The 18,691-nt window shown below is 32.7% G+C and overlaps 1 protein-coding gene across 1 annotated transcript in view; it reads right to left on the bottom strand.

Annotated features, from left to right (window-relative positions):
- The window catches only part of CDH19 (cadherin 19), an 80,726-nt gene that overhangs the window by 29,992 nt on the left and 32,043 nt on the right, over positions 1-18,691 (bottom strand). Inside the window, exons 4-8 of the mRNA XM_060029565.1 lie at positions 16,767-17,061; positions 10,109-10,228; positions 6,897-7,061; positions 5,006-5,187; positions 3,999-4,252 (exon numbers count right to left, since the gene is read on the bottom strand). Of these exons, the coding sequence (XP_059885548.1) occupies positions 3,999-4,252; positions 5,006-5,187; positions 6,897-7,061; positions 10,109-10,228; positions 16,767-17,061 (1,016 nt within the window). The remainder of the gene's footprint in view (positions 1-3,998; positions 4,253-5,005; positions 5,188-6,896; positions 7,062-10,108; positions 10,229-16,766; positions 17,062-18,691) is intronic.

An 18,691-nucleotide genomic window follows, 5' to 3' on the forward strand; every position in this document is an offset into this window, starting at 1 on the left:
TGAGAATATTTTAATCTTGAATTGACAGTTCTCTAAAAATATCACACTAATTTGTAGGTTGGTGTTGAGGGGAAAATTAAAACAGAAACTACAAAGAATTAAGCTTTAAAAGAATTCAGTTTTAGCTCTACTCATTTTTAAACCTTTATAAGCAATTTGCTTACATATCCACAAGTGGTCACATTTCCTACTTAGATTTGTTGACAAAACGAAACAGTAGTTTAATATTTTGTAGTAAGGGTACAGAATATTCTGTTTCTATAATACACCATTCCAAATAAAACCAACCAAAAGTTTGAGATTATTTCCTTATAAAAGCTTTTAAAAATTATGACCCTGAGTCATCAGTAACATTTAAAATAATAGTGAATACACACCATTTAAGAAAGGAAAGAAGTGTGTAATACATATTAGAAAGAGCTTGAACTAAAAAGCTTAAAAAATAAAGTTTTAATCTTTGGTTTGCTTCACAGTTCCTTTTTTAAAGACTCTTCATTCCTCTAAAAATGTTGAGTGAATAGAATGTGGCTATGTAATGTTTTCTCATTGCTAAGAGCTCTTGACAGAATGATAGAAACAAAAGATTCTTCCATACATATAAGGATGTCTTTATATCAGGTTCTTAATCTTTGTACGCCTCTACTATTCCCACTTCCCAGAAGAAAAACTGAGGCACATAATAGCCAAGCCCATATACAAAGCCTAGAGATTCCCAAGTAGGTGCAACTCCACCAGATCTTTCAAGAATTTTTAAGTACTTTTATAATGCACTGGTGAAAGATGTTTAAAGACAGCCTCTTCCACTTGTGAAAGATGCCATGATACTATACATAGAGAATCCTAAAGATGTCACCAGAAAACTACTAGAGCTAGTCAATGAATTTGGTAAAGTTGCAGGATACAAAATTAATGCACAGAAATCTCTGGCATTCCTATACACTAATGATGAAAAATCTGAGAGAGAAATTAAGGAAACACTCCCATTTACCATTGCAACAAAAAGAATCAAATACCTAGGAATAAACCTACCTAGGGAGACCAAAGACCTGTATGCACAAAACTATAAGACACTGATGAAAGAAACTAAAGATGATACCAGTAGATGGAGAGATATACCATGTTCTTGCATTGGAAGAATCAATATTGTGAAAATGACTATACTACCCAGAGCAATCTACAGATTCAATGCTATCCCTATCAAATTACCAATGGCATTTTTCACAGAACTAGAACAAAAAATCTTAAAATCTGTATGTAGACACAAAAGACCCTGAAAAGCCAAAGCTGTATTGAGGCAAGAAAACGGAGCTGGAGGAATCAGACTCCCTGACTTCAGAGTATACTACAAATCTACAGTAATCAAGACAATATGGTACTGGCACAAAAACAGAAATATAGATCAATAGAACAAGATAGAAAGCCAAGAGGTAAACCCACACACCTATGGTCAACTAATCTATGACAAAGGAGGCAAGGATATACAGTGGAGAAAAGACAGTCTGTTCAGTAAGTGGTGCTGGGAAAACTGGACAGCTACATGTAAAAGAATGAAATTAGAACAGTCCCTAACACCATACACAAAAATAAACTCAAAATGGATTAGAGACCTAAATGTGAGATCAGGCACTATAAAACTCTTAGAGGAAAACATAGGAAGAACACTCTTTGACATAAATCACAGCAAGATCTTTTTTGATCCACCTCCTAGAGTAATGGAAATAAAAACAAAAATAAACAAATGGGACCTAAAGAAACTTCAAAGCTTTTGCACAGCAAAGGAAACCGTAAAAAAACAAAAAGACAACCCTCAGAATTGGAGAAAATATTTGCAAATGAATCAACAGACAAAGGATTAATCTCCAAAATATATAAACAGCTCATGCAGCTCAATATTAAAAAAACAAACAACCCATTCCATAAATGGGCAGAAGACCTAAATAGAAATTTCTCCAAAGAAGACATACATATGGCCAAGAAGCACATGAAAAGCTGCTCAACATCACTAGTTATTAGAGAAATGCAAATCAAAACTACAATGAGGTATCACCTCACACTGCTTAGAATGGGCATCATCAGAAAATCTACAAACAACAAATGCTGGAGAGGATGTGGAGAAAAGGGAACCCTCTTGCACTGTTGGTGGGAATGTAAATTGATACAGCCAGTATGGAGAACAGTAAGGAGGTTCCTTAAAAAACTGAAAATAGAATTACCGTATGACCCAGCAATCCCACTACTGGGCATATACCCAGAGAAAACCACAATTCAAAAAGACACAGGCACCCCAATGTTCATTGCAGCACTATTTACAATAGCCAGGTCATGGAAACAACCTAAATGCCCATCAACAGACGAATGGATAAAGAATATGTGGTACATATATACAATGGAATATTACTCAGCCATAAAAAGGAATGAAACTGGGTCATTTGTAGAGATGCGGATGGACATAGAGACTGTCATACAGAGTGAAGTAAGTCAGAAAGAGAAAAACAAATATCGTATATTAACGCATGTATGTGGAACCTAGAAAAATGGTACAGATGAACCAGTTTGTAGGGCAGAAATTGAGACACAGATGTAGAGAACAAACATATGGACACCAAGGAGGGAAAGTGGCGGGCAGGTGGCTGTGGTGGTGTGATGAATTGGGAGATTGGGATTGACATGTATACACTGATGTGTATAAAATTGATGATTAATAAGAACCTGCTGTATAAAAAATAAATTAAATTTAAAAAAAACAAAACCAAAAAAACACCACCTCTGTTAATATTTGCGTGTGCTCACTTATTTTTCTCATTTATTTTACATAATATTTTACTTGTAGTAAACATACAACTCTGATGATTTTGTATTATTATTATTATTTTTGATTTTGTATTATTTTTAAAGAATCATGCCATGTATTTATGTTCATAAGCATCATTAGAAAGCATTCATCATTCATTACCTTATTTACACCACTGAGATTAGATATTTAAATTGTTTCTACAATTTTATTATTATAAAGAATAATATAATGAAAGATTCAATCATGAAAGCATTTTTTTTACAATTATGTATTCTTTAGTATTGTCAGAAAAACAAACAGGTTAATATACTCTTTAAAATCTAAACAATTAATTTACTGACTTGTATATACACACACATATATACTTATATTCATTATTGAAGTTCCTGCTAATAAATAGGAACTGTATCTACATATTAGAAGGCAGCATTTTATAATTAGGAATTACAGGGGAAAAGTGGGAGCATCGTCTCTCTCAGAAATTTAAAGAAGCTCTTCTTTGTGTCAGTAGCCCTTCCAAAGAGCAAAGCAGTACCCAGCACCTTAATAAATATATGGAAGTTTGTGTAAGTCCCTGGTCTGTAAAGTATGGAAAATGGATGAGCAAGGGAAGGTGGTGGAAGGAAACATGTAAAAGGTTTTGCTTTTATTTTTAACCAGAACTATGATGCAAATACAAAAAGAACAGAAAGAAAATATACTACCTGAATATAACAGACTAATTTAATAGATGGTAAATATTGTTTAATTGCAACACAGAAATTTATTTCTAAGTGACTGGACTTACTTCATTTTTACTCCTTTAGCAGTACCCTATAAAAGCTTAGTTTATTTTTGAATATCATTTTAATTAAACAGTGTTTAGATGAACCACATTGTGATCAGCTTTGTTTCTGCTCTGATTTGGCATAATCAAGGGTTTCTTTTCCCTCACCCTCTTACCCCAATTAATAGAGAGATGACTGTATCTAATTTTAGTTGGTGATTGCCTCTTTCTTGCACGTTTTCAAGTTCTTATTTCACTGCATCTTAACCAATAGTGAGGCTTCCTGTTTCAACTTGTTTAAACTGTTGCAAATTTTATAAGTACCTTAGAGAGAAATACAGATCTAGATATATCCTTGTTACATTAATATGAAATTTTATTTTCAAGCTAATCTGTGTTCCCTCATTTACTAATGCAAAGCTGGCCTTCCAGACATACCTGATAGGAGATTTCCTCTGATCTGGATCTGTGGCAGAAACGGTGCCTACAAATGATCCGTACGGGCTTCCTTCAAAGATTTCAAATAAGTAATACGGGAGGAGGAAAACAGGAGGTTCATCAACATCTTCCACCTGGATCTTGATGAAAGTGGTGGAAGCTTCAGTATGGTATTTCCTGAGCTGCTCATCAACTCGGCGGTTTTTAACTTTTGCTCTAATACGATAGTGGTTCTGGTGCTCAAAGTCTACTCTCTGCAAAGAAATGCAGTGTACACAGAAAACTGGTATCAGTGACCCGAGGAATTACTTAAGAAAAAAAAGTTTTTGTTGTTAAATTAAGTCTCAGTTGCTTTCCAGTTAGGTTTTACTATTTATGTTCTTGGATCCCTCTGATATTTTCATTAAGTAGTTGTGTAGCAAATCCCTATGTGTATTTTGTTATTTATGTCTATTATAAAATGTTTTGGGTTAATAATTATATTTTTTATCTAGGATTAAAAGTATACTTTTCTGAGTGTAAATATGGAGTTGAGAATTAATTTCCTGTTATTTAAGATAATTTCAAAAAGTTTCTCCTGTGTATTAAAATCTTTTAAAAAAAACTACTCTACAATATAATTCAAAAGATCTCGGTAACAATTAACTCTCTCATCAATTATATTTGAAATATATAGATATAAAATATAAATAACTGAGCTTTTTTCTTTATGTTTTCAGAAGTATCTTGCATAAAACAGATAATTAGCTATTTGTATATTATTATTTGTAATTAATACTAAAATGTAGGTAATAATCATATATGTTAATATTCTAAAAAATGAAATATCTTAGAATTTTTTGTAAAAGCACATATAATATATCTTTTCTTTTGCTCCCTAAACTAAATCACAGGGTCTTATTTTAATTACGTAACAAAGCAAAAACTAACTGGTTACACAAAATATATATGTATTTCTGATTTGATTTTGCATTATTATGCAAAACAAATAATTTTAATGCATCTACCTTTTTTAATATAATTATTCCTTCTTGGGTCTCATTATTAGTAATGACATCGAACGTTTTTGAATCATCTTCTATGCTGTAATCCATTTCTGCATTCTCTCCTATGTCATTATCATATGCCATGATTTTTCCAATTGACATCCCAACAGATGCAGATTCAGAGACAGTCAAGCGATATAAACCTTTAAAAACAAAATTCAGGATATTTTGCACAGATAATTAACATAAAAAACTCCTAAATATAACACCCTCCCTTTATTATGGGCTGTCGGGAAAACCATACCCACCCTTTTCACCAATTACTTGTTCTAAATACCTCTCTCTGTTGCTCTCTCTCTCCCTTTATTATTTTGCAATCTGAACATTTCCCTCATATCTTTTTGAGTATCTATTATTTTCTCTTAAATATATCTTAGGAAGTCCTTTCACCAGTACATATAATTTCCAAATTTCTATTCATATGTATACCTTCTCAATATTCTTAGGTTTATTTTTATTGTATCCTTCCACCATGCCAAATTAAATTTAATTAAAAGAGTTTTTCAATTTCACTCAAGAATTCTCTGATACCTAAAATAACCAATAAATATTGAGTTGGCCAAAAGGTTCGTTTGGGTTTTTCCATAAGATGTTACAAAAAAGCCTGAACGAACTTTTTGGCCAACCCAATATAAGTATGAATTAAAGATGGTAGAGTCCAAAAACAAATAGTTGAGTTCTAAGGGTAACAGTTTGACTTTGAGAATCTGAGCCTGGATTGCATTAATTCCATTCCATTAGTGGAAATGGAAAAGAAAGATATGGAATATTATGCAACCATAAAAAAGAATGAAATAATGCCATTTGCAGCAACATGGATGAACCTAGAGATTATCATACTAACTGAAGTAACTCAGAAAGAGAAAGACAAATACCATAAGATATCACTTATATGTGGAATTTAAAATGTGACACAAATGAACTTACCTATGAAACAGAAACAGACTCAGAGACATAGAGAACAGACTTGTGGTTGTCAGGAGGATGGGGGTGGGGGAGGGATGGATTGGGAGTTTGAGGCTAGCTGATGCAAACTATTGTATATAGAATGGATAAACAACAATGTCCTACTGAATAGTACAGGGAACTATATTCAGTATCCTCTGATAAACCATAAAGGAAAAGAATATCAAAAAGAATTATATATATGTATAACTCAATCACTTTTCTGTACAGTAGAAATTAACACAACATTGTAAATTGACTATATCTCAATAAAATAAATTTTAAAAAGAGAGAAAGATGAAGTCAGATGACCCCATTGTTTTGGTCACAAGAAAATACTGGCAGTTATATTTGAAATACATAGATATAAATATAAATAAGGTTTTTTCTCTTTACTTTTCAGAAGTAACTTGCATAAAACTTACAAAGAACTAGTCATTCATATATCATTTGTAATTTATGCTAAAATGTACAAAATAATCACAGGTGTTAATATCCTAAAGAATAAATCTTTTTAGAATTAAAAAAAGGAGCATGTTCAGTATAATTTTTCTTTAAAGGGATTCTTGACTTCCTTAGTAGCATATAGCAGGTCATTCCACAGACTGCTTTGTGAGATTTTCCTTTTTTAAGTGGGAGAAATATTACTTTAAAGTTGGTAATATTTTGCTGTTTTCAGGAAGTAATAGTGTAACTGTGCTACTGTGTCTCTTTCATTGTGGGAAAATTAAAAGAACCGTTCATTTGATTGTACAAATTAAAAATTGCCAACAAGTTAATCTGGAGGAAAGAGTGACACTACCCTAAATCTGAAAGCAGATGCTTTAAGCACTTTGCTAAATCAAGACTTAGTTTGTGCTATTTCCCATACTTTCAAAAATTATTTATTAGAATCCTTTTTACTTACTGTCTTTAAATATAGGCTTATTGTCATTAACATCAGAAAGTTTGATTAATACACTCGTTGTTCCAGACAGTGCTCCAGGCAGACCAATCATGTCTTTGGCTTGAATAATCACCCAATACTCATCTTGCAGTTCTCTATCCATTTTAGAAGATATTCTTATGACTCCTTTAAAGACATAATAAACTATAATTATTATTTCATTATTAACCATGGCATCTTCCTAATTAATTTCTTAAGAATTCAAACATAAAATCATTCTTTTGACACATTTTGAACGACTACAATGTGCTAGATGCTGCCCTGGAGAAAAAAATACAACAATAATCAGTCAGTCACCACCTCTGCCTAAAGTTTAGAGTGGCCATCACAATACTAATAGTAGTGGAATCTTAATAAAATACTATGTTAAGATAAACCACAGGGAGAGAAGAAGAATGTCTTATCTTTACCTCAACTTATTTTCTGCTTTCTTCTCTAACATAATATTAGGGCTCTACAATTAACTTTTCCCCTAAACTTAGAAGAAGTTAGTTTATTATGGATACATGTAAAACTATAATACCAAATTTATGCAAAAATATTGTGCACCTGTGATGTTAAGTTTATTTTGAGTCATAATATATGAAGAAGAGCTGATTTTTGACTCACAGTTATTCATAATCCACCAATAGAGATATTCATATACATATTGGACCATGGAAATGTTGTAATAAGTGTCCACTTTCTATAAAATTATTTAGTAAAAAGTTAATCATCACTGAAAACAACCTAGGAAAAATTTAAGGTGGTGAATAGAAGGGTTGTAATCCTAAAGATTTGGGGAACACATAATACAAATATAAGAAAGAGAATGGCTAATCTTCAAATATGTCTGGGGAAAAAGTGTTAATTAAAAAATTGTGATACCTGTAAAAAAATAAAAGAAGGACAAATTGGACCACATTATGATGAGATTTTAATTGTGGACTGAAGTGTTTCACAACTATATTATATGAATCAGTATGGAAACCATGGAATATATGAAACACATGCTCCTAATATCTCCCTGTGTGTGACTCAACAGAGAATTGTGTTTCCTATTAGCAAAGGAGAATAGTATTAGAGTATTAGGTGTAGAGATTAGTCAGCGAGTGAGACGAACACAGAGGCCTTCACTTCTCATGTATGGAGGCTTCAATTAACTTTGCTGACTTTATTTTCAACCTGTCTTCTTACCTTCAGAATGGATAAAGGACATATATTCCTAGATCCTCTTACACACTCGAAAACTTACCACTTCTGTGCTTCGGCTTCCAATTGTCTTGCTCTCTTGCTGTCGGCTCTACTGCTCCTCCATTAATACAATTAATTGCTTTAGCTAATTTGCTCAATATGTTCAGCTAATTTGCTCAGCCCTCCAGTGAGGGCTGGAGGAACAGACAGTGATCAAAATGGTTGTGAAGATCCAGTGTCACCCAGCACACATCTACTACACAGATAGCCCATTTTCTAGTCTCCTCCTCGGTGCTTTTTCACATTGGTGTCTAGTTAGTCTAAGAGCTTAAACACTCTCCTTTCTCAGGAATTTCCTATACATTCTTCCCATAACCTAGAATGCCTTCCATGCTCTCCTCACCTTGGTCACGTCACAGCTCAGCATTCTGGTTTCAGTGTATTCTGCCTTGGCCACACAATATGAAGGAGTTCTTACTTTCTTCTATTGAACCTTGTTTATTTCACTTCATAATATTCACAAACTTAGTGCATGTATTTATTAATACACAAATGTTTAATATTTATTTGTAAGTTCCAAGAGAAAAGAGTCCCTGTTGCTTTCCTTTTATTATTATTATTATTTGTTTTTGTTTTTTGCGGTACGCGGGCCTCTCACTGTTGTGGCCTCTCCCATTGCGGAGCACAGGCTCTGGACGCGCAGGCTCAGCGGCCATGGCCCACGGGCCCAGCCGCTCCGTGGCATGTGGGATCTTCTCGGACCGGAGCACGAACCCGTGTCCCCTGCATCGGCAGGCGGACTCTCAACGACTGTGCCACCAGGGAAGCCCTATTATTATTTTTTTAATGTTGCAATGGTGTCCTGCTGTAAACCTAGTATACTGTACAATGCTTGTTGCATATTCAACCCTTCTCAACCAAAATTGTGTAAGGGAATGTCTTAAGGCATCCATTGCATGTATTAAAATAACTTTAATCTGTACTTTCAGAATAATAGAAACTAGGTATTATCCTGGGGAGAATTAAGAATATAGTCACTCAAATCATATTTTTCAGAATCTGATTCTCAAAAGAAACTTGACTGATAAAGGCTGACCTATTTAATACTTGCTAAATGAACGAATCAATAACAAATGCTTAAAGACCCAACACATGCTTTAATTTTTTAAAGCTTTTCATGTCATCAAGATGGAAATAATATTTGTCTCATTAACAATCACAGAATTTTATTGCTTTTGGAACTTGCCACATTCTTTGTTGGTTAGTCAGGTATTTTTTTTTTCTCATCTTTAGAGACTATAAATAAGCTCATTTATATGGGTTTAATCTTTGTAGTGACCAAAGCAATCAATATTTGTCCATCAATCAATGGCACATAATTCTTAACTGTTTAATAGATGTAAATAAATAAGAGCAATTTTAAAATTTATTTTATAAAGTATTCAATTGATTAACAGAAATTGGAGAAGGACAGAAAAAGCAAATGTTGTATTCATGTGAATCAAAAAGACATACAATACAGAACTTTTTTTTTAAGTTCCTACACCCAGCCATAAACTCAGCTTAATCTCATTCTGGCTGGGTGTACAGGTGGAACTCTGTGATTTTAATTTGCATTTCCATGATGACTAATGAGGTTGAGCAATTTTAATATGCTTGCAGGCTTTTTGTTTGTCGATTTTTTGCCAATTGTTTGTAAATGTCTTTTCCCCATATATTTAAATTGGGTTGTCTGTAGTTCTGTAATTAATTTGTAATAATCCTTAAGTATGTTTTATATCCCATACACAAATCATTTGTGGTATGGGTGAGAAAAATCCAATCTCCCAACCTTAGAAAAACCAGCTAAAAGATTAAAAATAATTAAATGCTTAACATTACAACCCATTTATTTATTGAAACATCACGTCTACTTTACAACATGTTTGTAGGCAGAGAACTTTTGCTCTGACTTTGCCTTAGAATCATGTTGAATTGCACTTCGTTTCTTCCAGGAATACCTGTTGTTGGTTCAATGGAGAAATATGGTTGGCCTTGTCGTAAGCTGTACAGGAGACGAGCATTATTGCCACTTGAAGGATCATCAGCATCACTTGCTGTCACCTGGATGACAAATGTTCCTGAAGAGAAAATACATAGTTACAAGAAATTAAGTCTATGGTCTTCTTGAAAAATGGATTCCAGTTCTGTAAGGTATTCTTTCTTTAGCAAGAAGGATGATGATATGCAATAAAAGACTAGTCCTCCCTGTCCTGAATTATAAAACAAGTATCTTTCTGTATAGACAAGAAAATAAAACCTTATACAAAATAACCCTAATTTCCATACACCATATAGAGTTTTAAATATGTGAATCCATGATCTAATGAAATATAACTATTAACCCGTTACAATACGTAATTAAGGATCATTTAAAGATGTGTTATTAGCAGAGGAATCAAAGGGAAATTAGAAACAGTTTTCTTCAAAAAACTATGTTGTGACCTGTACCTCAAAAAATTACAGAATATTAGTAAAATATTAATAAAGATTATTGAAATGATCTCGACATAGTGTGAAGATAAGCATAATTATTTGGCTTGCTTCATCCCCTTCTGTAAAATGCCTACTTTCTTTAAAGATTTTTTTTTAAGTGCAAAACAAAATCTACCAGATTGATAACGTAAGTATTCTCATTAAAATTCAGTAACAATCAATAAAACTCATGGGAAATAAGTATTTGTATGTTTAAAATTAATGGTCAAATTAAAAATATTTCTTTAATGAGCTTTTAAATTATTTTTATGTAAACATGGAATCTAGCATTATGGGTCTTGCTGGAAATCCACATCTTTTGAAACACTATGTTCTATGTCAATAAGAATGGCAACACAAATGGCACTAAATCAAATAGGCTTGTGATTTTATATGAAATTAGCATTATGAAGTTTTTCATTACAATCTAATTTTATAAACTGACACATTCTAACATGAAGCCATTCTATGCTTCAGTAATAAAAATGTTGAAACTTTTACTGTGGTCCTCAATTGCATGTATTGATAGTATTTGCTGTTTTGTTTTAGAATTGTTATGTTAGTTATTTAACGCTTGTTTTATACGGTCCTCCACTCAACATGTAGACACTCATTAGTTTCAGGTGTTTTATATACATTCCTGCCATTTGAGACAACATGGTTGGACCTTGAGGGCATTATGCTAAGTCAAAGGCAGAGTATGCAATGAATTATATGAGGAATCTTAAAAAAAAAAAAAAAAAAAGCAGAACTTACAGAGACAGTGGATTACTGGTTACCAGGGTCTTGGTTGTAGGGGAATTGGGATGTTTGTCAAAGGGTACAAACTTACAGTTAGAATATGAATAAGCTCTGGGGAGATTATGTACCTTATAGTGATTATAGTCAGCAATACTGTATTATATACTTCAAAGTTGCTAAGAGACTAGATCTGAAATGTTTTCACCACGGAAATGATAATCATGTGACATGATGGAAATGATAGCTAAGGCTATAGTGGTAACCACATTGCAATATATAAATGTATGAAATCAGCACATTGTATGCCTTAAACTTACACAATATTATCAATTATATCACAATAATACAAATACTAAATAAATGAATAGATAGATATATCCCTGTAGGAATCGTAAAGAATTATTCCAACAAAAGGCTTCTTAGAGACCATTTCTATCAGTTTGTAATAGGGAAGTCTTGTTCTTTTAACTATGCTTCTATGCACTCATCCATTTCCTTCCCCTACATTTCCTCATGATGTCTCCATTTCATTTATTTCTATCAGGGTTTCCTGTCTCTAGTTTGCAGAACTAGACCACCTGTATTTGGCTTCAGTAACAATAGTCAAAATCATTGTACTGTTAGTTGTTGACCAAGAGAAATTCTTAATTAGGACTTTAGATTTCTTAGTACCGTACAAATAAGAATCAGGAAGACCAAGAAAATGCACTGACTCATAGACCACCCATACTTCATTTCTAGAGACAAGAGCTATGGAGTTAGGTTGTTCTTCCCAGTTCAGTTTATTTTAAAGCCCATTTTAATCAACGCTTCATTTACTTCTAACCAAAACATACCTCTTCAATGTCCTAATATGTCATGACCTTTTTCTCTACTAAATGGAAAACTTAATGTAATATATTAATGTCACAAAAAATAATTTCTTTGCGTGTGGGGTAAGTCCAAAAAAGTCAAACTCAGAAAATTTAGTGGATAAAAATATGATATTATAAATATTCAGAATAACTCTCTCATGTGAATTTGTTAGGGAGTTCAATTTCTAGGAAAATAATTATTGTTCTCCCATATAAGACTCACTGCACTTTTAAATTAAAAGTAGCAATCCTACAGAACTGGCATAATTCTACAATGTTTCAATGTTTCAAACAGTGCTTGATAATGAACGATTGATGACTAACCAGTGATTCACTTTTTATGTTTGTGAGTGAGTGAGTGTGTGTGTGCGTGCGTGTGTGTGTGAAATCATGTGTCTGTGAATCTTACTATAAACTTACCATGGAAAAAAGAAATGTAAAATAAATTAAGATGATACAAATATGCAGCAGAATTTCCAAAAGTTCATTGCATAAAGTCTTGCTTTATTTTTACGCATAATTTGTAAATGTCGCCTATTAAGTTCAGAAGGACTTTAGCAATGTTCAACTCTTACATCACTCTGATGATCTGATTTTATTTTCTTCAGTTGTTTCAGTCTTTCCTTTTTTCCTGTTTCAGTTTTATTGACATTACAATTCATTAAATACAGATTAAGCAACTTTAAACCCTCTAAATATTTTCTAAATGTTTTTTCTAAAAAAGTCAATAGAGAGAAGTAAGCCTGTATACTTTCCTAATCAGTAATTTAAATACTGTAGAAATCTTCAAAAAATAGTCAAACGTAAATAAATAGTAATAATAAATAAACATCAAAGCAATTAAGAAATACAAAAATATTTGATAATATTTTGTATATTTATGTTTTCCATGAGGACTTGCTATGTGTAAGAGGAATTGTGCATTCACTCGCAGTTAGGTATGCTATACTATAGTGCATACAAAGTTGAAAAAATCACTATGAGGCCAATAATGTGTCTTTCATGGAAATAATCAATAATTGTTTCACAGTACCCCCTTCCTTGTGTCACCAGTTAAATAAAGGCAACAGACACTTAGTTGTTGCGTATCATCTTTAATGTGCATTACTGACTCGATCAATGTATGAAGCATGGTACATGTCACATATATAATCTAACCTGTTTAGTCTCTCTTTATTCATTTTACTGTGCTCTCACTAAAAGTGACAAAGTTGGGTTTATTACATTAATGGATCAAAAATTAAATTCTCTCTAAATTATATTAGAAATAAATGTATTTCTAAAGGATAAATGGTCTATATGTACATTAATGAAAGATATCTTATGCAGACTATTTTAACCTGAAATATATCATCAGAAGGATATTCTTCATACATATTTACATTATTTAATAGGTTTCTTAGCTTAACTGTGTTTTATCATATAGTGTACTGGGTTATAACTAGCCCTCTTTCAGATTTAACCATGTCTTAAAACAACTTTATTCACTGCCCACATGTCTCACACACTTTTTCTCACACACCATGAAAGAAACTGCAACTAAAGAAAGTAGATGTCTACCAAATTAACTCTGGCTTGTTGTAATGCAGATACTAATAAAATTTTTAAAAAATTAAAAATCAGGGACAAATGCTTCTAGGACAAGATGCCAGAAAAAAGAAAAATAGGGTTTAGTAGGGCTGTCATAGGTAGAACTGGAAATCTGATCGCCCTACTTTAGAACACCGGTGACAATGCAAAATGATCACAATGATTATGTGTAAAGGGAAGGGCCAATAACCCAGAACGAATATGTGTATACTGAATCCTCTCACCCTTAACTCCTATTATTCCACCTTAAGACACCATCCTGTAATTAGAATTGAATAACTAACGGCAACTCCTAAAAATTTAAATTGACTAGATTCATGAAATTGAATTAGCAAGGAATGTAGACCAGAGAGTGGGAAAAGCCTTCTCTTGGTGACTGAAGGATCCAAAGGTCATTGTGAGCCTCTGAGTTGAGTCAGCATAGCTTGATCACAGATGGCCTAACTATTTGGAAATGCAAAGAGCCAGTGATGGACTCTTGCAGCCTGAAGATCTCTTAAATCAGTTGGTATGTACCCTGTTAAGTGAACAAAAGTTTAATTCTAAAAAATTATTGTCTCAGAATTAGATTTTAATAAAAGTAGTTTCTCAGTTTACTTGTTCCTATAATAAACTTCAACATAATATGTTGTAATATATCAATTCTGCATTCTATCCATTACATTGATAGTTGATATTGTTTGCCTATATTACCCTTGAGAGATTTTCTTCAAACATGCAAAATTTAAATCAGTTGTGTCTTTCTAGACAGCTTTCTAGAATCTTAAATCTAGTTTTTGCAAAGGACTTTATAAAAATAAATTTAAGACGATATTTGACTATGCCCACTTTATCAGACATATCATATTGCAAAAACTTATTTTACATAGGTGATGCAGCATGTAAACTTGTACCAAATGCTTGAGAAATAATAACGTTGATTTTATTCAACCTCAAAGCAGCTTCCACAGAGTTGGAGGATCTCTTCTTGTGCAACGTCTCTCCTCGTGTCTTTCTTTGCTTACATGACTGACCAATCTCATTGATTCTAATTCAGCAGTCAACTAAGTTCTAACACTTTGGTCACCCTGTATGTTTGCCTTTTCTCTACCTAAATTCTCTACTTAGGGGATCTCATCCTTTGTCATGCCCTCCATGCCAGCAATATGCCAATAACTCCAATACTGATATATGCAATTCTCCTCACCCTGCAATGGAATTTTTTTTTTCCCAGAACATGGCATGGCTGGCCCCTTTGTATCATTTCCTTCAAATGTCACCTCCTAAATGTCCCCATTTCCTCCAGTCAATTAATCATCATCATACTTTACCCATACTTAACACTTTAATAACATACAATGTCAAATATTACCTGGCTTATTTAAAAGAGTTATTTACTGTTCGTGTGCTATAACTATAAGTTCCATACTAGCTGTTACTTCATATATTTCCTTTACAACTGAATCCCCAGTCTTACAAAAAGTTCCTAGAACATGTGAGGCCCATAACATATGCTAGTTGAAGAAGAAGGAGGAAGAGGAGGAGAGAAAGGAGGAGGAGGAGAAGAATGGAAAGGGGAAAAAGAAATATCACTGCAGGACTTCCCTGTGGCTCAGTGGTTAAGAACCCGCCTGCCAATGCATGGGACACGGGTTCAAGCCCTGGTCCGGGAAGATCCCACATGCCGCGGAGCAACTAAGCACGTGTGCCACAACTACTGAGCCTGTGCTCTAGAACCCGTGAGCCACAACTACTGAGGCTGTGTGCCACAACTACTGAAGCCCATGCACCTAAAGCCTGTGCTCTGCAACAAGAGAAGCCACCGCAATGAGAAACCTGCACACCCCAATGAAGAACGGTCCCCGCTTGCCACAGCTAGAGAAAGCCTGCGCACAGCAAAGAAGACCCAGTGCAGCCAAAAATAAATAAATAAATAAATTTATTTTAAAAAAGAAGAAATATATCACTGCCTAGCTATAGGACAATATTAATGTGTCAATTATATCTAAGGACAGTTTGTCTTGATACATGCTACACAGCTAAATTTGTTTAGGCTGTTGTTAAAAACCTATGTTCTGAATACATGTAGAAATAGGTCTTTAAATTGTTACCTGGAATGTTAAAAAAAATGAAGAATCAGGAAAATATATAATGGAATATACATTTTCAGACTTCCTGGCTAATGAATCAAATGTTTAAGTGAGGCAGTTTTAAAGCACATTAGCATAATTTAAAAATGGCAATTATTAAATCACATTGAAGTTTATCATACTTAAGTAAATTTTGTGAATTAAATTTTACTATCTGTTGTATTATTAAACTTTTCTGACAAAGAATGAGTGGACAAATTTTGTATAACCATACCATGATTTTCCCCCTATTGGAAAGACATGTCTGATTTACATCTCATGGAAAGCATTCTCTTCTACAAGTATTATATTTAAAATATTTATTAAAGTGACATTGGGTTTGAAAAAGAACTTAAAAATGGATATGGCTAAACAGAGGTCTGCAACCATTTTGTTCTGTTTTTAGTTTTCATGTTCCGTTGTTTAGATGCATCTAGGATTCTAGTCTTATAAATTGGTTTCTCCTGTTTTTATGTGTGACTCTTTCAGGATGATCTTATGTATTTTTTGAGATACAAAAGGATAGTTTGTTTTGGAAACTAAATTATTTTATTGAAGAAACCAATAAGTGAACAAGCTAAAGAATTTTATGTATACTCAAATAAACGTTTCTTTCTATTGAAGACTGAAATTATATTTTAACAAGACAAATTACTTATTAATATATAGTATGATTATTTACAAGATTTTAATCATTAGTCTAATTTTTCAAATATTTTACTTAACACATTTGCAGAAGGAAGTACCCGTGTAGAACGGTAAATAATTCATTTCCAAAACATATGTTCGAAATTTTAAATCTGCTTTCATTGTTAATAGGTACATCTTTGACGTAAATTAATATGCAATACCTTCTGGAGACATCTCTGGTACAATGGCCTCATAAGGTTCATCTAGGAATTTTGGTTCATTGTCATTGATATCCGACACTCTGATGACAAACTCAGACTCAGGTTCCATAGCCCTTCCAGTAGTGGTGTCTATTACCTGGGCTCTTAGAGTGTAGAGGGACCGTTCCTCTCTATCAAGCTTCTGTACAGCATATATGTCACCTGTTCTTTCATCAATGACAAAAATACTTCCAGCTCCAGCTCCCAAAAGCTTGTACTGGAAAGAGTTGTTTCCATTGTCTAAATCAGATCTTAGCTGCAAGTGCAAAGAGAGATAATTTACTTTCCAAACATGTTAAGACAAATTTTAATCATTGCATCTTCATGTCTGTTCATTATTCCCTAAGTTAAAAATTCCATATAATTCCCATATTATATTAAGTGAGGTAAAATGTTAAGTTTAAGATTAAAATCTATCACCAGGCAGAGAAGTCTTTGAATTTTCAACGTAAAGCGCTATACAAATTTCATTACTCTAAACAGATGATTCTAATTAGAAACTATAATGATTGAAAAACAAAGCCCCTTTTATACATTATGCACAAAAAAGTTGGTTTGTGTTTACTCTATATGATTACATTTTTAGTCACTAAAACCATACTTTCAAATATTTATATTAGATGGGGGCCTAGAGACAGAGAGATAATGATCTAAAATAAATTTAAACAGTGATGTTCTATCTCTAGGCTAAAAACACATAGAAAACATGGAAATATTAGTGAGAAAATTAGGGAGCATGTTGAGAAGATGATAATAATCTCAATCATCCATAAAATCTACAAATTGCTTTATATTAGTTTTCTCAATTAATCCTCATGCATTCATTGTAAAATACACATAATTGATATAATAAATTCTTTCAATAGAGAAGGAAAATGAGACTGAAAATTTTAAAAACTTTCACAGCGTCACATGGTTTTGGGGTAGAATTATGATTTACAACAAAAGGCCTGTTTGATCTCAGATCCTCCCCTGCAAACCAGTACCTAACATGGTCTTTTAGTCCTTGAGTTTTAGCCAAATTAACCCTAACTCTTCCTTTCCAACATAGGTCACTCAGTTATCAAATGTACTTCTTTTGTCCTCACTATTTTATTTATTTAAGAGCAAAGTAAATTTGTTCATTATTCATAGTGTGAATGGAATTTTGAATTTTATATATAAAAAAGATGTCATGATATAGGTAACATTGTATGATTTTTCATATCCAACTTATTTTTACATAAAGAAAGGAAGCATTAGAGAATAATCTCTTAATTATTGTGAATCCATGGTTTTCTTGATTCACCATTTATGAATATACCCTTCTGCAAAGTAAGAGCTTCTCTGAAAATTTACAAAGTTAGCCAAAAAATACAACCTTAATTTCATAATTTTTCTGATAGCTTGAAGTACAATATATTATTCTGGACTAATTAATAATTTTTTCTATGTGATTGTGGAGAATATCTAAAGATATCTAAAACAACTAATTTTAATAATGTGTTGAACATCACTGCTCTACAATGAAAGAACCAAATTGGAGATAATAAAAAGATAATAAAAAAGAGTTACAGCTTTTAAAATTTGAAAGTCCTTCATTACTCATAAAAGTGAAATCCCCATGCCCCAGTGATAAGAAATTGTGGAAAACAAATGTATTCTCCAATAAGTATACCAAATGAAAGCAATGCATAGCCCCTGGTTTCCAAATATTATTTCAATGTAGTTTGAAAATTTGAATGTTAGAATGAAGACAAGTCAAATTCAGTCATGAATAAATGTATTTCAAGTACATTCATGTTAATTTTCATAGATCAGTGACCTTGATCTTTTTAAGGACCCATATTTAATTAAAAAAAAATTGAACATCTTCCTCTTGTCACAAAATGCATAAGTTAAACACA

This window comes from Delphinus delphis, chromosome 13 (genome assembly GCF_949987515.2).
Source record: "Delphinus delphis chromosome 13, mDelDel1.2, whole genome shotgun sequence".
Taxonomy (NCBI): domain Eukaryota; kingdom Metazoa; phylum Chordata; class Mammalia; order Artiodactyla; family Delphinidae; genus Delphinus; species Delphinus delphis.